Source organism: Cibotium barometz, chromosome 16, assembly GCF_041138505.1.
Source record: "Cibotium barometz isolate CiBa-2024 chromosome 16, ASM4113850v1, whole genome shotgun sequence".
In the NCBI taxonomy this organism is placed as follows: domain Eukaryota; kingdom Viridiplantae; phylum Streptophyta; class Polypodiopsida; order Cyatheales; family Cibotiaceae; genus Cibotium; species Cibotium barometz.
The window spans coordinates 48596415-48618034 of NC_141061.1; the positions used below are offsets into that span (position 1 = coordinate 48596415).

Sequence of the window (21620 nt, forward strand, 5' to 3'; positions counted from 1 at the left end):
AGGCAAAGGCACTCTGTGAGGTGGTCGGTGTCGAAGGCTCGCATCGGTGGATAAAGAGGCACTCCCAGGTGGTAGTGAGCAACAGAAGGGATGCAGAATCTGGTGACAAGGGTGCTGCGGTACCTAAGTGGTGATGAAGAGCAAAGGGCGCTGCCGTCCCGAAAGGTGCAAGCTCTGGTGACAAGGGTGCTACAATACCTGAGGGGTGGTGAGGAGCAGAGAAGGCTGCCATCCCATGAATTGATAGGAAACGTTGATGTGCTGCACGTAGCAGAGAGTGGGCTGCTGTCCCAAGGTGTGGCTTGATGTAAAACGCGGATGTGCTGACCTAGAGAGCCGATGATGATGCTGCAGATGATGTGCAGTCCCCAGCAGTAGCAACAACAGCAGAAGTGGTACCGCATACGTCTATGATGTGGTACAAGTGGTGAAGTGATGAGGCAAGGCTATATATAGTGTGTGGGGCTGCTGGTCGACCAGGCTAAAGGCTGTCACCCAGCAGCAAAGACACAAAAAGAGAGGGAAAATCTAATAAATCCAGAAAAGTCCACATAAAATCCCCTTCTTAGGGCTGGACAAAATGCCATTTTCAGACAAATCCCCCATTCCCAAAGCTTGTACTTTCCAAATGTTTAGACATCCTCGACTCCACCAAACCCCTTTCATACTAAGAAATGTCCAAGCTGGTAACACTTTACCAAGGAGATCTTGTACTTCTTGTGTGGAGAACCCATGAGTAGAGGCCCACTTTTTATACTTAAAATTGAGGCCCTCATGCTTTTGTTTTTTTAACTTTGTGTTTTTTTTATTTGCTTGTGGCTTTCCCTGTTTTTAGCCTTTCTAAAACTAAACCATCGAATATGTTTATTGGAAAAAAATCTCTCTTTCAAAAAACATTTGAAGCTTTCCTTAAAAGCAGCCTGTTTTCCTGCACACAAGCGATTTCATGTGGTGGTGGCTGCACAACGGCTGCCCTCCATCAAAGGCTGCCCAACTATAGTGACCCGACAGGACCAGCCAGGTCTATGACAGACTACACCCACATGTGATCCTCTAGCCCCACATACATGGGATGTCACTAGTAAGCATGGGAGATCCCTTCTGAGAGCCAGACGCACCAGATCTCAGTGACCTCATCCCTCCACCCTGCAGCCATAATTCCAGGATATCCTTTCAACGGTATGGTCACAGAGAGAAGATGCTGTGGCTGCTTTGCGTTTTATTCTGGAGGAGGATGGTTCACTGTATGACCACACATAGTCATCATGTAGCATCCCATGGATACTTTAGCATATGTAGCTGATTTCGTGCAGTTTTCTTCTTTTCCATGGTTCAGATTCATCGTGGATGGTATCACTGTATGACCGCACATTGTCATCATGTGGCATCACATGGATGCTTTAGCTTCTGTAGCTAATTTCATACAGTTTTTTCGTTTCTTTTCCCTGGTTCCGATTCATCATGGATACATTGTACTACCTTTTTGGTTTCATAGACTCTCTCTCTCTCTCTCTCTCTCTCTCTCTCTCTGGCCCAGCTTTTACTACATTGGATGCCATGTTGCAACGTCCTATGCGGGATATTTTAGGGTGATATGAAAGCTGGACACTTTTTGTTTTGGGATCAGACCTGACATTTCAGCTCTTATTACTTTCTTTGATTTTTATTTTTAGTACCCATGATGATGTATTTCATGGACATGATGTAACCTTAGGGTCTCATATGTCAGTATGGCCTTTTGTAGACGTTAATACAACTTTCTTTTTTTCTTTCTTTATCTCTCTCTCTCTCACACACACACACAGGTCTTCTGTAAGAACTTAATAGATATTTCTTTCTTGTCCACCTACAAACCTTAGCATGTCCAATGTGAAGATATCCATTCGGTTCAGGCGGAAACCGTGTGTAAACATTTCCACCAGTAAACTGCAAGTGCTTTGCCAGTTTTTCTTTAGTATTAAGAGGCCTCCAGATGGTGCCATCACTGAAGAATATCTCGGTGTGCACCTATGAAAACAAGTAAGGTCTGGCTATAATACTAAAGACACCAAAATGAACTTAAATGAAAAGCTTTTCTAAGAAAGTGGAGAAGGCTTTGATATATGAACTACTGAAAGAACTGGACCTGGATATTTTCACGAGGGTCAGGAAATATCAAGAACGGGTTGACCTCTTCATGATTTATACCACCTGAGGGTGATTCTGAGGTCACAACTGCTTGTTCCTGCAAACGAATGTGATGTCAACCTTCAAGAGATGCCTAATGGCCAAAACAAGGGATGAATAAACAACCAATAAACCAAAAGTTGTGAATCGTAAACACAACATAACCTAGTACAGCTTTTTAAAGACCAGCATGTGTATTGTCTGTAAGTAAGACAGGCCAAAAAAAGCCACTCATCCATGAAGGGGAACATCATCAAATGTGACAAGCTCACTGACACTTCAGAATAATTAGACAAAGTAAGACCAAACACAATGCTCAAATCTGCAACTTCAGAATAATTAGACAAAGTAAGCCTACATATGCAACTTCCTCAAGCTTAGGTCAACAACGGTGCTGACAAGAATACACTAGAGTTAATACACATGCATACCCCAATCTTAGGAGCCTTCTCCTTTTTCTTTTTGATAGGTTTTTCGTCATCCTCTGCTGTCTTGTCTCCAAGTAGCTCTCTCATTTGAATGTCCATTTCTTCCTGATGGTAAAGCAAAAACAGCAGTAATATTCAAAACAAAATCTTGTCTAAAAAAGAGTATTAGCTCCACAGTACATGGACTGATAATTCTTCAGAAGTCCCTACCTTTACAGCCTTTCCATCTGCCCACGGTAATTCTTTCCTCACCTTGCCAAGTAGCAACCCAACTAAAAAAGTCCCATCACAACAAGAAAAACCCAATGGATGCAGTCAAGTGCATAACACATCAGCATTCCGAATTATCCTTAAACAAAGCTGTGAGTATTTCAATACATAAGGAATATGTTCAAGGAAAAAGAAAGCCACACCATTGATTCTATAACGTTCAGCAAGAATTAAGCTTTTGTTCTCCTCAACAACAGCCTCAACAGTTTTCTTGACCTCTTCTGCAGTAACCTCAACACCTGCAGAAGGTCCAACAACTAAATGTCATAAAAGAAAAAGACAGATTGTATGGATGGTCATAAGAATTCAGCAAGCTACCGCTACACTTAAGTAAGACCTGACATTTCTGAAACATGACTTGTTTACTGGAAAACGGCAATGAGATTTCCAGCTTTAACTGAAACATAGATATACACATTTACAAGAAAGGGTTTTGCACATATGCACACTGCCTAAAAGATGGCCAAGAATGGCTCTTCATCCAGACAATTACAACAAACGCAGGGCCCTTTTCCACCCCTAGGCTTTCAGAGGCATCTATGACTTCATACAAACCTGCTTAAGTAGTTCGGGCCGAATTTTCTTTCGAATAGCACCCAGAGGGGTGAACTGTTGTTACCTTCCTTGGATTCTTCACTGGATACTCAACTTTCCCCCAGAATTTCTTTTAAGAAGCACTTACAAATGCAGACAGTTCTTGAGTCTTCATGGTTCAATGGCAAAAAAAAAAGATTTCAAAACAATTGGTCAGGGGTATATATTCCAACTGTCTTATAATAGCAGGTCTTACACTTTCGAAATTGTATTTGATCGGGGTATCATTGCCCACTCGGTATTCCTGCTTGACTTGGTTGTTCCCAGCATTTCAACACAGAAGAACAAGCATTGTTCCAAAGGTAAATCTGGCCAAGACTAGGAAATCCCGGTCGGCAAGCATAGGCATGCCCGTCAATTGAAGGAGGATTGTTCAATAAACCAATCAAGCAAGAGAAAAAAATTGCATGGCAAAACAACATCGATGACCTCATCTACATCAGCTCCTAACGCTCTCCAATTTAGCTTTCCATTAGATCAAGACAAATCTAAACAACATTGGGCTTGCATGATACAGTTCTGAGAAGCAGTACGTCTGTTGGTTGCATAATATCCACCGCCCACTTTCTTTGATAGTGTCATTAGTAGGGACCGCTACAGGACATGGCCTCTCCTCTCAATGCCATCAAACAGTGATTTCTCATTTACATCATAAATGGGACAAGTCCAAATAGAGATCTTATTTGAAGCATGAGTGCTGCAAGTCCAAATTGAGACGCCTGTGAAAGGGCCACTGAAATGCTTGAAAATGAGCGACTAAAATGCCTCTGAATGGGAATGATATTCCGCTTTATTAGGAATGGCTTGATCAAGATGACACGAAAAGTGTCCAAGAATATTCTGACAAACTTGGTGCTGGCTGCAGTTGATGCAGTCCACCTGTGAGCCTGGACACTTGCTAACATCAAGACCCTAGTACATATCCCTGCCTGCCAAATCTAGGAACTTTCTTTTACATGATAATTTATTGCTGGATCCCCGTCCATAGTATGTATCCCTGACTGCCAAATCTACGTACTTTCTAATGCATGATAATTTGCTAGAGCCTAGTCCAAGCTGAGTATGTCTATATATATACCGTCATAAGGCCAGATGAATCTGAACTAACGAATAATTTTAAAAGAAAGAAGAGAATCGCCAAAAACAAACAAAATTTTAAAAAAATCTTTTTAAAAAAAGCTTAATAGAGACACCCAAGAAAATTATAATAATAATAGTAATAATAACTTGCAAAAATAGACAAATACATAACTAAATCACACACCCACATACATACAAACAAATTCTTTATTGAACCACAACAAAAGAATTTCTAACAAACAAGCTAAATAAATTTTTAATAACTAATTAGTAAACACAAGCTTTAAATGACTAATTCACTAAAACAAAACAAGTAAAGACACGAATACAAAAAGTGCGAACTTTACCCCAAAGATTGTCCAATCATGAAGTATAAGATCATCAACTACATCATGCATAGCATGGACTAGGTGCTACGACATCCCTACTCGCGTCATCAGTGCCCAAGAGTAGGTGCAGGTTTACATACAAAAAATTTTGTCCCAACCAAGAGGACACAATTTTTATATAGAGACCAATGAGCTGAGTTTCTATCACTTCTCCAGAGGTGAAGGGCAGCCTCAGCCATGATGAAGGCTAGCACTTACAATTAGACTAGCAAAAACAAATCACTTCCCTATTAAGCAATGATTAAGCAAGACTAGAAGCAATGATAAATAACAACTAAGAGCTAAAATGATCTAAAAAGAAAATGGGCTTTTTTTAAGCTCCCCATTTTTGTGAAACTTATTACTTATAATCTTAAACATTCCAAAACAGAAATCTCAAAGATATATCTACTTCGATTCAAAAAGCAACGAACTTTGCTTAAAACCTTTTTAAAGCAATAATCCTTTTGCACAAGCAAATTGATGAGTTGGCAAACTTGAGCAATAAAAGCAAACTTGTTTGAACAAATACGAGAGAATCTCAATAACCGAGAAGAGACAACACCATATTTAGTTATTTTAGAAATGGTAGAAGTGAAGTGAGGCATTGTTATGATATTTAAGTTGGAATACTCGGGTTTGCAAAACTTCAATGGTCGGTGCCATATACTTCCGAGGTGCAAACCTAGAAATTCACTCCATTGATTGGCCATCTTTCTAGCTTTTCACAACTCACATTAGGGCCTTTTAATCTCTACCTAGTATAGCCTAGCTTAGTACAGTCCACATGCATCATTTTTCCATAAAACGAAAAAAAATGTCATATTGTTTTGAACAGACTGAGATATATTTAATATGCAAGAAGTTCCAAATAAATGAAAGAAGCAAATGTGATACCTTTCAAGGCATTTCATATCATGCATGTATGGATCTACACATCAAGGATTACACACTTCAAAAGATAGCTTCCATCATAGACAAATGTGTATTACTTACCAACACCACAATGCTTCTCAAACTCTTGTTTATCAAAACTGTCAGGGCCAATACCCGAAAAGAAGGAAAAAGCTGCCTCTATTTGGGGAGTATTCTTCACCTGCAAATGAACAGACTTCATACCTTCACTAGATGATACTAGGAACAACAGAGCTAGACTCAAGACAAAAAGCCTCAATGGCTTAATATCAAGTACATTTTTCATTGGTAAAAGTCTCACTTCACATAGTTTAAAACTTTGTGCTCTGTTATAAAAGCAATGGGCAGGGGATGGAGAAAAACTCTATAAGCTTTAAAAATTCTTGACTTATAAAGAGCATACCTGGCCATCTGTGATATACTTTAAGAACCCGGGGCGGTGCTTCAATGCATTTGTTGGATACTTCGTAGCTACCTGTGTCCACATGCTCAACTTCATTGAAAGTGTTCTTTCGAAAAGATTTGTAAGACATGCAGTCCCATGTAAGAAAGATCCTTAATGGCTTCGTAACTAGTTAGACTCAGTACCGTGTACAAAAGATTCCCAATGGCTTTGTCACACCCTCCTTGCACTCCTGCCTGTTACATATACGTGAAATTGTGATTATAATCCCACTTTTATGTGATAATTTTGCTTTGATTCCATGCAGCAATGATGAAGCACACCATAATGGCTCCTTTTCCTAAACAAAATCATAGCTCTAGCAAAACATATCCAAATCACACAAAACAAATTACAGAAAATCCAAGGAAAATTCCTATGAAGCTGAATTTGGTATTGTTTATTGAAGGAAGAAGGGACAGCATGGGTGAGAAAGAAAGAAAGAAAGATATATTAAGGATCTGCTAAAGACCCAATGGATCTATGACACCAAAGTGATACAATAATGTCCATGGCATATAGCATCATGGAACATAAAATAAAATAGAACAAATCAGAACCATCTCTCTGGACAGATACAAAACTATCCATGGAAATCTCATCATGGAATACAAGGAACATGAAACATGAGAGGAGCATCAGCCCCCAATAGATGGTATACCACTCTTATGGACTTCATTATGGGGGTTCCAACGACTAAACATGGATGGGAATCAAATGTTTGTGGTGGTTGATAGGCTTATCAAATTAGCCCACTTTATTGCTTCTAAAGTCACATATGGAGAATCTCAAATTACCAAACAATTTATAGAGCATGTATTCAAGATGCATGGCTTGCCACACTTAACATAATGTGTGATAGAGACACTAAATTCATGGAGAATTTTTGGAGATCTTTGTATGAGAACATGGACACACAAGTTACTCCATCTATAGCCTATCATCATTAAATAGATAGTTAAATGGAGTGTACCAACAAGAGGCTTGAGGTGTATTTGAGGAATTGTTGTCATGATATATAATCTTCATGGGATGAATGGCTACGTCTTTTTGATTTTTTTCATAATTCTAGCAACAAGGATTTGAGCATTGGGATATCTCCCTTTGAGGCTCTTTGAAAGAAAGTAGCTAGCCTCATTAACCTAGATTAGCTTTAAAACATGGATTAACAATGATTGAGAAGGATTAGCAAAAGATTAACAAAGGTTTAGAGAAAGAAAGAGTGATTTCACATTGTCAAATGATTATCAAAAGTTAACTCCCAATTATGGCCTACGTTGGGATATATACATGACCACCCTTTTCACACTATGATTAATAATGTCCATGGGCATGGTCAATTGGCCTTGGACCCATTATTACATATATGAGACCACACCACTTTGTTACAAACCCTCATATCAAGCATGGGGCTAATGAGTATGGCCGAGAGGTCTCCCTCAGCTACATCACATGGAAAGGTAGCTCAATGGCAGTGGAGCATGTCCTAGATCAGGAGCTGATGAGGGGATCGTGGCCGACGTCTGGGGGGCAGGGGGTGTCCGGCACGTTGGAATACCGAGGCCTAGTCCAAGGTAACTCCTCTCCAACGAGGGGTCCGCAACAGCCCAAGGTGGGTCCACGAGATCCACTCTATGGGTGTCGTCCTTCTCCTGGTGGGTCCAAAAGAAGTTGGTGATGGTTCATTGGCGACGGAGGGGTTGGGGTGGTTGTTGGGGCCAAAGCTCTCTGAAACAAAGCAACATCCTAGTGAAACCGATCCCGTCAAGTGGGAATAGACTCCGTTGGACACCCACACGCGTAATAGCACAACTTAAATATCACAATTTGAATGGACAACTTAATAACACCTGAAAATGAAATGAAATGAAATGAAATGAAATGTTGATAGATGGACACCAGCACTGGGGCCGGAACGGGCCGAACCCCCCCCCCCCCTCAATATATGATATATTATTGGGAGTATTTAACAAATACAATGCTCCATGGGTTAAATGAACCAAATGATGTCCATGTACAACTGAGATGAATACAGTACCGAACAGGAGATTCGAAGTAGACGTTCGAAGGAGTGCGACCCACTTGAGTGGTCAAGTCTCTACGGTCCTGTGCCTTCACTGGTATCCGCCGAGAGCGCCCCACTGGTGTTCCAGGACAACGCACAAACAGGCGCTCCCGTACTAACGCCTGGCTCTCCCGATCTCGGCACCCATGGACCATGGTTCTCCAACAGCTTGGACTACCCGGCACCGAACGGGTGTTAGCGGTAGAGAGAATCCTTTATCAGATTTACAACAAAATCCTTTACTTAAATCTGAATCCACTTACTTGTAGCTTGCTAATGGAAGACATATACCCGAGGCGTCTGTGTGTAGCTACTTGAGAGGGACACCAGGACACAGCAGCCTGTCGAGGAGGATGAGGAGCTGCCTGTGTAGAGGTGTAGCCACTTGAAGAGTGGCGAGGAAACCTGGCTGCAGCCGCCTGTGGGGTGGTGCAGCCGCCTGCAAGGTAGAGGGAGTAGCCCACCAGCATGTAGTCACTTGAGGAAGGTGAAGAGATGCAATCGCCTGCAAAGTGGAGCGCGGCCTGCTGGCAGAACACAGCCGCCTGAGGATGCAGAAGCCGCCTGGCTGCAGTGGAGAAGGAGCATCCGTCTGCAAGGGAGGAGCTGCCTGTGGAGAAGGCGTAGCCGCCAACTGAAGAGGAGCCGCCTGGCTACAGAGCACAGCCGCCTGTAAAGGAGGTATAGTCGCCTATATGGGAGGAGCAGCAGCCGCTATGGAGAGGAGACAACCGCCTGGCTGCAGAGCACAGCCGCCTGTAAAGGAGGTACAGTCGCCTGTATGGGAGGAGCAGCAACCGTCTGCTTGAGAACATGCGCAGCCGTCTGCTTGTGGAGGTGGAGGTAGCACAGCCTGAAGAGGAGGAGGCGCACAATCGTCTCAGGGTGAGCAGAAGGGTGGTCGCCTCTTTGTAGGTGTTGGAGGGGAAGTATACGACCACAGCTGGCCGGCTCCCCAAGCTTCCATGGGGGCGGCCAGTTTCAAGGTGTGGTGTGGGTAGGTGGCCATGCACCCACCCCCACACACTTAAGGGGTTAAGTGTGGGGTTTCCCTCCCCACCTTGGCCCACACGTGGGTGCCCACTTTTAAATGAATGTGAACTTACGACCTTATAAAATTAAGGGTTAGAAAGGAAAGCTATTAAACCAACAAGTGCAATACACTTACCACCTGTTCACACGCAACAAAACTCGTCAGAAGACAGAGCAAACTTCACGACTCACTGGCAGTCTGGCAGGCGTCCCCGCTCAGTAAGTGGCACATCAAACAGGCAAACACAAGAATATAAATCATGCGAAAACAGTTCCAAACATGCAAAACATGAATGCATGGGCAAATAGTAAAATGGACATATCTCCCGTTCATGGAACAAGTACAAAACATCTGTCGGGCACAAAAATGGCACGAGAGAAAACATAAATCCCGGTCTTCCTATGGAGTGACAGTCCCATAGATAAGACACAGAACCAGGCACAAGCCTCCCTATGGAGTGACAGTCCCATAGGCAAGACACGGCACAAATACTGGCTCTTCCATGGCGTGACAATCCCATGGATAGAACACAGTCCAGGTCATACACGGGTGGCACCAGTCTCGCTCCCGTCCATACGACACCATCCTGCTAACACACGGGTGGCACCAGTCTGGCTCCCGTCCATGTTATGCAAAAATACTAGCCCTTTCACATAAGACACCGGCCTGGCCTCAAGTGAACGAGACACAAATCTGGAGATGGACCAAATGGTTGGCCAATTGGTGACATCCCCCCGGGCTTCTAAAGAGTTGTCCTCGACTGAAAAGCCTCAAGATATGCCTGCAACAACTGTGGGTAGTCAACAAAATAATCCTCATTTACCCACTTTGCATCAATGGGCAAATAATTTTTAAACTTCACAAGGTATCTCCTGGAAAGCTTTCCTGCAGGTAGCTTTCCCTCCTTGTGAAAGACAATCTGTTCTGGCTAGAGGATCTCCTCAAGCTCATCAATCTCTAGGCTAAGCTAGAATTAGCCTAGCTTAGCCTTGGATTAACGGTTTAACCTTGGATTAGCCTAGCTTAGAGAGATTAGCCCAGGTTTAGAGAAAGGAAAGAGTAATTTCTCATTATCAAGTGATTAATTAGCCCCAATTATGGCTTATTTTGGTATATATATATGACCACCCTTTTCACACTATGATTAATATAGTCCATGGGCATGGTCTATTGGCCTTGGGCCCATTATTACATATGAGACCACACTTCGTTACAATCTCTGAGGTGCCCACATAAGATGTGTTGAAAACAATAACCTTGGTTTTGCCCAAATTGACCGAAAGGTCTCTTCCCTACAAAATCTGTCCAATGCATCCAAGTGTTTCTGAAAACCCTCTGTTGAATCTGAGATTAAGACAGTGTCGTCAACATATAGCAATATGGGCACTACTGTCTGCCCCATTGAAGACTACCTCCAAAACTGTCCACAAATACTGCAATCCAATCAACGTATAGACGGAAGAGTGCAAGTAAGAGCAATCAGCCCTCCATTACTCCAATAGTGCTACATATGTCTACTAAGAGTCCACCGGGTGCATGTACTCAGCGAAGTACTACCACATATATTGCCATCATATCATGTGAACTAGAGCTCCTGCAGGCGTCCTAGGGAAGTCTCCTCTATTTTATCAATGTAAGATTCCACTACTTTTAACCATGGTCCTGATGATTTTTAAGAGTTTACCTTAGTCTCCACCAAGAATAATCTCTCATATTTGCAGATTAACTATCAAATTCATCGTACCACCCCTAATATATATTGAGCTAACATACAAAACAAGAGTTACCTAACATGTTAGGGGGGAGTCTTTATACATTTGGTTAACCTATTCCTAAGTGGAAACTCAATGACAGAACTAGCCATCCAAGAGCTCTTGACACGCAGTTACGGAAAGCCCAGTACATCATGAACACAAACTTAAAATCTGACTCTTTATTTAGTTCATGACTTCATAAGACAACTTGTTTACAAAGCAGCAAAATCAATTATCCATATCTTTTTAAGGTAAAAGAAAAAAAAAGTCCCCCCTCTCTCCCCCAAAAAAAAGACTCACCCACACTTACAAATGCTTGATAGCAATTTGTATAAATCGCAAGACTTACAAGACATAACTAGAAGAATAGTTCTTATGACAACCCAGTACGCATGAAGCATCAAAATTACATAACAAATAAGGATTTTCAAAAGTCTAGCTCAAATTGTTGATGGAAACTAGACCATAAAGAAGGAATCTATGCCTTAATTATTAATAAGGATATCTTAAATCCTACATCATAATTCACCTTCTTTTGCTAAGCAAAATGCTGATGCAATCCAATGACTAAACATGAGAGCCCAAACCCTTTTCCTATGTTGAATGCACAAGGAATCTTGCAGCAGATCCTCATCCCGCACCTCTTAACCTCCTTTTGAAAACTTAATCACATAACTTTGGCTATTGCTAATAAACATACAGTTTAGTTTCTACATCATTGTCACATGCATCAATCCTCCAATGCATGTGCCAAGACATTATGAGGACATATGCAGGTAGAAAAGGTGTGAGTCCTAATAAAGGGAACAAGGTCCAATGAGTGACTAGTGTGTCGAGAGAGATGTATGTGCATGGCAATGAGGGGTTACAACCGCTACCCAAAGAATGATCGAGCTGGTAACCGAATGCAGCAAAGATGAGTGTTAAGACATTGTTGGCCACTATTGGAAATGCAAAACACTTGCATAAGGATAAATCAGTAGCAAATCAGCATGGATCTGGAACACACAGGTTTGGAGCTGTATTACACCAGTTTGGGGCAGCTTTAGCATGTGAAGACGAGCCTGGCCAAGGGGCCTAGGGCTGGGTACCTTTTAGTGAACTATAAACATGCTAAGTAACTCTCTTTTTTTCCAAGGAAAGATCCTTCCATTAATTACAAAAAATACAGCCAAAACAGCTAAGTACATGACCCAGTCTCAATCATGGGAGACGAAAAAATGAAAGGGCTCGCCGGCTGCTCTCAGAGGAGGACTATCTCATTCGATGGGGGGGAGGGGGGAATAGCCATATAGGTGGCCTTAACCTCACTATCTCTAACCCTAAGGAAAGGATCGCTGCTCCAAATCCGCAGACAAGCCTCTCGGCGCTTTTGCTTACACTCAAAGTCGCCTTGAAGCTTCTTCCACTTGCCACAAAGAGTGTGCATAATGTCCCTCCATATGCTCCTAATGGACTCAGCAAATAGCGTGGTAGTGCCCTCTATGGCCTTGCTGCAACTAGCACACCAAATATACCATGCTACCATTCTGTTGATGATCTCCCACCTCTTACAAGGGCCTGTGGGCCTCCTCCCACTTGGGGCTTCAGATAACGGGTGAAACCGGCCTTCAGAAATCTGACGGGCGATGAAACAAACACTCGCACACAAAACACTTCATCACCCATGGGAACTGGGAAAAGGGAAACAAACAGGGGGAGCTAGAGTGCTCCTGCAAAATAGTACAAGGACACCGATTGGCCCCAAAACGCAGTGGTGCCCCTTGCGGTATTTCTTTACTTGAACAAAATTTGAGTACACAGTACAACTCATAGAATCCTCTACCAATAGGATCCCTCCAAGCTTTCACCCAGGACTTACAAATAAGAACTCTCGCTATTACAGCAAAGCATTCCATAGAGAAGGCATCAGCAGTTGTAACCCGCGACGGATGCCCGGGGGACTAGGGCCTTTGACACACTTGTTGATACCATCAATGCATATTAAACATTTAAACATGGCCACAACCTTAACACATGTCCATCATCACTTTGCATAAAACATAAAGCTGGACAAAACATCCACAAATGCTGAAAAGTGAGCTTGCACGTATGACACTGCATAAAGGCCGGAATGGGCCGACCCCCCACCTTGGAGAATTTTATTACCTAAGGAGAATAATATCATGTACAAGCTTTGAGGACCTTACTCTCCCCACGGGAGATGCCGGATTATCCATATACAAATGCCATAACACAACCCAACACGAGGCAACCAAGCCGGAACATAGGCTGTAGAAATGTCGAGCCAACAACATAATCCATATACCTCCGTGTGGGTACTGATTCTCACCCAAAAACCACGGGTCTTCATGCAATAGAGCTGGTACAACAAGTACAACTCTCCATTCAGCCGGTATGGCACGTACAATGGCTGGTACAACCGGTACAATGGTTGGTACAACAGGTACAGTGACTGGTACTGTCGGTACAATGGGTGGTACAGCAAGTACAAGTACAAGGACTAGTACAGCCAATACAATGGCTGATACAATAGGTACAAAGGCTGGTACAACGAGTACAATGGCTAGAAATCATAATAAATGATTAAATACCCTTGCTTTCAGTATTTCTTCGCGATGGAAGCCTCCAAAACAGTCCCCAACAGCCAGTATTCTTCATGGGCAGCCTTCAAGAGAGAGAAAGAGAGTAGCCATCATTAGGGCAACCTGTAACGGTGGTAGAGGCTAGTGTGCAGCAAGAGAGCCTCTATTAATGAAGAGAGAGGGCTCCAATTTATAGATTTGGGCCTCCCATGAGCTAAAATGGCAAGAGAAGGCTACAATGACAAGTGGAGAGCTACACAATAGCTGAAGTGACAAGTGTGAGGCCACTTGTTTCACTTTGATCCACTTTCTAACAAGTGTCAGGCCACTTGTCTCACTTTGGTCCACTTTCTTGCCACATGTCCCAATCTAAGAGATGGGTCCTGCCATAAACTTTATCTCTAAAAATATCCCAACTGGTAGACATTCTGTCATAGGCACTTTGCCAACTTTTGGTATCTGCTCAATTCCAGATGTAATGACGTGAACAGAATTTCCATCGGAGTCGGGCCAAAAATAGCAACTCTCCTAAATTTTAGGAGTGTGGTCCTTTGTATTCTAGGATAATCTCCCATTCCCAAAGCTTATACTTTCCAAATATTTAGACATCCTGGAGTCCACCAGACTCCTTTCATACTGGGAAATGTCTAGGCTAGTGACATCCTCCCCAACTTCTTAAAAGTTGTCTGCAACTTTAAGCTTCAAGCCATATATTCAAGATATAATCATGTCCCAAGTAAATGGGTGAGACAAAATAAGTCTCCTGCCAACAAGACATCGGTCCACATGACCCTTGGCATAGACATAAGTCCCGTGCCAACCAGGCGTCATGTCCACTTTACCACTTGCACTCCGTGTTGGTACTCTGACCACACACCTTGGATGAGAGGTGGGCTCAAGTAACAAGATAAAACAATCACTCACAGGCATAGATAACCTAGTGTTTCATAAGCATTTCTGCTACACATAGTTTATAGACATTTCGGCCACCAACTCACACTACTCTCTCAAGTGGCCACGTTCTCTTCCGTCTGCTCTCTATTGTTCCACCCATATATGGTAGCAAAGATTCTTCTCTATAAACTCGGACAGATTCGTCCATAGAAATTGCTTGTGAAGCCCAATATCTATATAAATCTCGTCCAAGAAAGAAATCTCCATAGATATAATCCATCCCAATAAAGGGAGCCATAAACAATGTTTCCCTGAAACCATCTCAAGGCAAACAATAACACCTTTCTCCTTGCATGGCTATACAAGGATTAGTGAACATCAAAAACACTTCATAGTAAATAGCCAAAGCATCAACTGGTGTAGTTAACCTCCTCCCACCATGTCCATCCCGTTGTCCTTCTACGAGAAGCCCCGGCACGTGAAAAGGATGCCATGGTTGAAGATGGCTTGACTCTTGAGCCTTGAGGAATGAGAGAGAGAGAGAGAGAGCCTTGAGGAATGAGAGAGAGAGAGAGAGAGAGAGAGAGCCTAGAGGCTTGGAAGTTGGAAGAGTCAAGACTCAAGAGGCTTGAGGGAGAGGTGAGCGAGAGAGAGAGAGTCTAGATTCTAGAATGTAGATAGTAGGGTGGCGGCCCGCGGGCCTTGTGTGAGAGCCTAGAGGCTTGGAAGTTGGAAGAGAGAAGAAGCTTGAGCCTTGAGAGTTGTGAACTTGTGTGTGCTTGTAGCCTTGTAGAGGCTTGTTCTTATATAGATAGGCGAGAGAGAGAGAGAGAGGAAAGCCTCAAGGGCAAGAGAGAGAGAGAGAGGGCCAAGCCTCAAAGAGCCAACAGCCATAAACGGCTAGAAACGAGAAGCGCAACAGCCAAAAACGGCAGGCGCAACGGCCAAAAACGGCAAGCAATGGCTCTCTGCCGTCCCCGACCGGCGTCCCCGTCCCTGCACCGTCCCCGTCGCCGTCCCCGTGAGAAACGTGCCGTGGGAGACGTCCGTCCGTCCCCGTCCTTGGTCTGTCCCGAATCGCCGTCCCCGCGTTCCAAGCTGCCGTCCCCTCCGTCCCCTGTGACTATGACCCACAATTATCTCTCACCAGGCTAGTACCAGATCCAAAATCCAAATCCAATGGATCTCGAGTCCAATGAATCCAAATCCAAGTCCAAATCCAACTCCAACTCCAAGTCCAAGTCCAAATCCCAGTCCAAAATCCAAGCTCCATGTCTAAGCTCTGTGTTCCATGTTCATGTCCAAGCTTCATCCCCAAGCTCTATTTCACATAACGAAATCCATGCCCGGACACCAGACGATGGAAGAAGACATAGGGACAAGGTCCATCAGGATTGATTAAGAAAAGGCACCATCTTGGTCAAAAAGCAAGAAAAAGCAAAAAGTCAAACAGGGTTGACCACGGGCTAAGGACACCGTTGGAAAGAGGAGACTAAGCCAGACCAAAAAGCTAAAAGCCGCTTTCTCAAAAAGCAAATCTAGGGCCAAAAGGCAAGGCCCTGAAGTTGTAAAAGCACAAATCAAGAACTTTGGCTATTATTAATAATATTTAATAAAAAAGCAAAAGCAAAGCAAAAGCATCACTTTTTGGCAAAAAGCAAGGCTTCCCCAAGTATAAAAGAAGCATGAGCCTCTCTTGAGCGTCAAGTTAAAGAAGAATCTCTTCATCGCATTGCCATCTTTGTTCAAGGATTATCTTCTTCATCATCATCTATGAACCAAATCATTGAGTTTTGCATCGCTACCCCCGTTGATTTCAGAGCGCCTCCAACTGCAGTGCCACGTCACCATCTTTCCATGCGATTGTACAGATCCATACAACTGTACGGACATTAAATTCCAAAAACTCTAAAAATTGCTTTTTGGAGGTTTTTATCGCCCAAAAACCATTAAACTAGATTTTATATCAATTTTCTTGCCAGTAAGAGCTTCTCTAGGGTTTTCATCATCGACAAGGCTATAGGAAACACCGGTGGCAAAGGCGGCTCTGGGCGGTGACGATGCCGCGTAGAGAGCCAACTCCGCCAGCTTTGCCGCCTCCACCACCCGCCGCCAGCTTCGCCGCCGCCCAAGGCCACCTCAACCGGCGTCGCCACCACCCCAGAGCCACTTTTTCACCGCCTGCCACCGGCGTCTCCGCCGCTCCAGAGCGGAGGTTTTTGCCTCCTGTTTGCTGGATTTTCTGTCACCTCTTGGTTGCCCATTTACTCCTCTACCACCAACTATTGGCTGTTATCTAGCTCTTCCATCAGCACCTCCTTTCAGCCGCCTTCTTTGGGAGGGGGGTTGCTTCCGTTTGAAGAACCGCCACCTCCTCCTTTATAAGTGAAAAGATTGGATTGGGTGGTCCTGGCTTGGAAAAGCCCGTGGATTGTTCTTGAAATAAATTCTTGAATAGGACTCTACTCCAATTATAATTTGGCAAAATAATTGAGAATTTTAGGTGGTTTCGGGATGTCAAGTTGACCACACGACGCCAAGATGCACACCCTGTTTAAAATGCATTCTCTCTGTTGTTGTCTATAGAGACAATTTGCTGAAAACAGGAATTGCAATGAATAAACACTACTCTCGATATGGCCCTCCAATGGGGAAGAGCACATATTTCTTTGACTTAATACTCAAGCAAACAGTACACAGGGCATGAATGAGGGTGATGAACTCTCATATGTCTATTTAAAGACACTTAGCCCTCAGATTTTCTCAAGGTCTTCTAGGCCTAACAAATGTGCAGCCGGATTGTCTATCCCACGCGTAGGTGCCTATGCGGGACTCGCCTTCATTAACAAAATGAGAAAAGCGCCCCCCCCCCGTCCCCCTCTTCTCGATCTTTTGCTGTTTTCTGGACATAAATCCACAAAAACCTCAATTTGTCTCTTTCTCTGATTACACTATGTGTAAAGGCAAACTACTGAAGTTTCTCGCATATAATGTAAGTCGATTGACAGGCTCAGTTTAGGTTCGCGCATGAAAAGTTAGTTGACAATCTAACCTCATGGATCACATCGTACAAGTTGGATGTCACTTTCGCGTTGGCCAGTGCATTGTTTGCCGTACGCTGGTCCAAGCCAATCTTCACGAACAGCTCTGCGCCCGCCTTCTCCTTCAGCTCTCTGGCTGCGGCCCCCGGCATCTCTCTCTGTGTGTGTGGAGGTCTTCTCTCAAACGAATTTTGCTAAAGTCTAGACCTAAGCCACGAGCGGAGATATTCTTAGATGCGCGTACTCTCCACGAAATTTATGTTTTCATAATTTTTCATTACCTCATGTTGAGGTAATGAAAAATTATGAAAACATAAATTTCGTGGAGAGTACGCGCATAGACTTTAGCAAGAGGTAATGAAAAATTATGAAAACATAAATTTCGTGGAGAGTCTCATGTCAAACGCATAGACTTCAGCAAGAGGAAGTCTATGCGTTTGACATGAGACTCTCCACGAAATTTACTTCATTTCGTGGAGAGTCTCATGTCAAACGCATAGACTTCAGCAAGAGGAAGTCTATGCGTTTGACATGAGACTCTCCACGAAATTTATGTTTTCATAATTTTTCATTACCTCTTGCTAAAGTCTATGCGCGTACTCTCCACGAAATTTATGTTTTCATAATTTTTCATTACCTCAACATGAGGTAATTAAAAATTTCTAGAAGAGGCAGCCAGATAAAGAATATGAACCAGACGTTAGGAGCATTAGGCCAGGAAGGGCTATCGGCGGCTGCTTATAGAAGGTGGGCAGCTGGACCAAAACGAGAGGCGGCTAGACCACAAACCAGAGGGCGGTGCTGGATATTATGGATATAAGGCCAAGACTGCTGGCCGACTCAGTCGGCCAGTTCTCCAAGGAAATAAAGGAGCCATAAATAGGCAAGGTAGCTCATAGTTGGACTCATTCAATCCTTTAGGGATTGGGTCCCTAGGGTCCTATAGTAGGACCAAATTTTGGGTGTTTACCACCTTTTATGAAGACAGCCTAGGGCTGTAGCAAAGTACCCTTTTTGTACCATATCAATATACTGAATTTTCCAGCACATCTCTCTCTCTCTCTACTCTCTCTCCATATCTGCGTTTTGCATGAGCATGTTTCTAGGAGCTCTTCTATGAATTTTTCATTACCTCATGTTGAGGTAATGAAAAATTATGAAAACATAAATTTCGTGGAGAGTACGCGCATCTAAGAATATCTCCGCTCGTGGCTTAGGTCTAGACTTTAGCAAAATTCGTTTGAGAGAAGACCTCAAAATTTATGTCAATACCAATGAGCGCTAGTTTAACTGTTAGAGTGTTGGACTCTAATCCCCAAGGTCGTGGGTTCGAATCTTGTGGGGGCCTCATGTGGTATCATCTCCCTTGGGAGATTTATAAGTCCAATGTTGATATGTGGGCGGCCTCGGCCCCGGCTTGTGCCAGACCCGAGGGGGGTGCCTTCCACCATACGGGGGTTGGGGGTGTGTGTGAGTATTTCTACAAAAAATTTCCTGTACCTGCTAATTAAAAAAAAATTATGTCAATCGTAACTCTAGATTTAACCTAAAGATCTTACACAAGAAACTAATCTATAATTAAAAAAAAGGGCCTTCTATAAGCAAGCACTTAAATTAATTAACAGTAAATAATAAACTCAACAACATTGTTAACCACTCTATTTTGGTACATGGTTTCGATCACCCAACCTAGTGTGAAAACTAATCGTACCCATGCGAACAGGTACTTACCATTTTTAAGTTTAACCAACCTAGTGTGAAAACTAATCACTTGTATATAAGTTATTTTTTATAATAAGCAATGGACAATCATTCTCTTGCAATAGTTTACTTCTCAACTCTCATCTTTCTCTTCTTACTTCCTTGTATGCCATTAAATCTTGCTTGCTTGATAGGTTTGATTGTAGGTTTTCTTCTTGCACTAGCTTCTTCATCTTCCCTCGTCTTTTGTGAGAGAGAACCACCATGAAGACGGATCTCTATCAACGCATAAAGAGCTCTCCCTTCACCCATTGGCAAAGGAGCATTCTGGTGTGTAACAACGAAGTGAGGAAGCAATGGAGGAGCTAGCGCACCCACATAGGGAAGTTACAGTTTGCAGCCCAACGACACATGCTTCAACAAGGCTAAGGTAAGCTCTTGACTTGAACATATTTGGCACCGCTATCGGGGGACTAGCTTGCAATCCTACAGAGGTTAGCATAGGAAGTGCCATTGGAAATCGTGCGACCCAACTGCATAGGGTAAGAGATCTCGTATCCTAAAATCAAGGGTTTATGCTCCACTTGCACATGAATACATGATAGAAAACATAATAAGGATGGTGTTTGAAATGGGAAAGGAAGTTGCGACAAACATAGCACCTAGAGGCTTAGAGTTAGGCAAAACCAAGTCAGTCCACATCTCAAGGATGATAAACCAAATTTGATAAAACTGGAGATCCCATTTAGTAATTAGAAAAGTTCAATCAAATTTGTGGAGCCATGGGACAGATCGATGATCCCACCAAGATTTACTCTTTTGGATAGTAAGCCACTAGTTTAGATCACTAAACCCACTTTGAAAAGGCTAGCTACAAGGTCTTGAGACACACTTTTACTGTGGGATTCTCACTCAGTAGAGCAAGATGGAGCCCCATTGCATAGATATATAACCTGGAGGGAGAAACAATAAAGAATGCCATTCTCAATATTTATCATCCTTGAGAATGGGATCTCTAGTCCACATCTCACGGATGATAAACCAAATTTGTTAAAACTGGAGATCCCATTCTATAACTAGAAAGGTTCGATCAAACTGGTGGAGCCATGGGACAAACTAAAGATCTGCTCTTTTAGACAACAAACCAGTGGTTTAAATGACTAAACCCGCTTTGAAAAGGCTAGCTACAAGGTCTTAAGATACACTTTTACTGTGGGATTCTCACCCAATGGAGCAAGATGGAGGCCCATTGCATAAATATATAACCTAAAGCAAGAGGAGGGAGAAACAATAAGGGATGTATTGCTAGAACCAACACCCTTGAATGTCAAATCCAAATGGAGACCCAATGCCATGCCTTCGACACCAACTCCAAAGCCTAAGCAGGAATAGAGAGCAATGGCTTCCACATCGACTCATGTGCCGACACCACCTTCAGCAAAGTTAGAAGAGCCCGTGCACAATAAGCCTGAACCCTAAGCCCATGTGTACATATGTAACATAGCCCCCTCTGCCCCCCAGGCTACTACCTTAACCAAGAATGATAAGCAACACAAAAAACCCCAAAAACATATCGAGTATGTGCATCTATATTTATACCACCTATATGCATGCACCCACATTTACTCTTGCACATGCACCCAACTTTGTATACACTGCATTTCTTTTGCACATCATGCACACACGTTTTGTGCACACATTCGCACCTCCATTGGCACATGCACATTCACTTGCACTCGCACATACACACCAACTTTGTGCCCATGCACGCCCACATATTTACACAATCTCACCCATGCATGAACCACACATGTACACGCATATACACATGCACCATGTATGTGGAGATTCATTTGCATGTACACACACCTTTGCACTTCGTGCAAACACCTCTGCTTACATGTGTACATACATTCCACCTCCTTGCATTGCTCGTACATGCACATGCACTGCACACCCACATTTGTGCATACATATACACGCACCCCACACATGCACGTGTATAATATCCCAATATGCACCACTGCGCACGTGCACCCCATATGCACCACTCATGCGCACACCTCCATGCACGTGCACACACACATTCACACCTTCGTACACTGCTCGTTCATGCACAAGCAAGTGCATCACACACCCAAATTTGTGTATACATGTGCACTCATCCCACATACACACACGTGCATCACATACCCATGCATACACATGCACGTGTATCATACCCCTATATATACTACTCGTTGTTGCCAAGCTTTTGTTGCCAATCAGAAAGGCAAAGGTAAAG

At 43.2% G+C, this 21620-nt stretch overlaps 1 protein-coding gene across 2 annotated transcripts in view; it reads right to left on the bottom strand.

Annotated features, from left to right (window-relative positions):
- OVA9 (glutamine-tRNA ligase, putative / glutaminyl-tRNA synthetase, putative / GlnRS) overlaps positions 1 to 17924 on the bottom strand; it is a 75293-nt gene extending 57369 nt beyond the window's left edge. For both annotated transcript variants that reach the window (XM_086810642.1, XM_086810641.1), the window contains exons 1-9: positions 17647 to 17924; positions 6410 to 6460; positions 6225 to 6296; positions 5903 to 6002; positions 3008 to 3103; positions 2805 to 2866; positions 2598 to 2699; positions 2126 to 2224; positions 1855 to 2007 (exon numbers count right to left, since the gene is read on the bottom strand). In XM_086810642.1, coding sequence (XP_086666768.1) covers positions 1855 to 2007; positions 2126 to 2224; positions 2598 to 2699; positions 2805 to 2866; positions 3008 to 3103; positions 5903 to 6002; positions 6225 to 6296; positions 6410 to 6460; positions 17647 to 17787 — 876 coding nt within the window. In that variant the 5' untranslated portion in view covers positions 17788 to 17924. The remainder of the gene's footprint in view (positions 1 to 1854; positions 2008 to 2125; positions 2225 to 2597; positions 2700 to 2804; positions 2867 to 3007; positions 3104 to 5902; positions 6003 to 6224; positions 6297 to 6409; positions 6461 to 17646) is intronic.
- Between the last annotated feature and the right edge of the window lie 3696 nt (positions 17925 to 21620).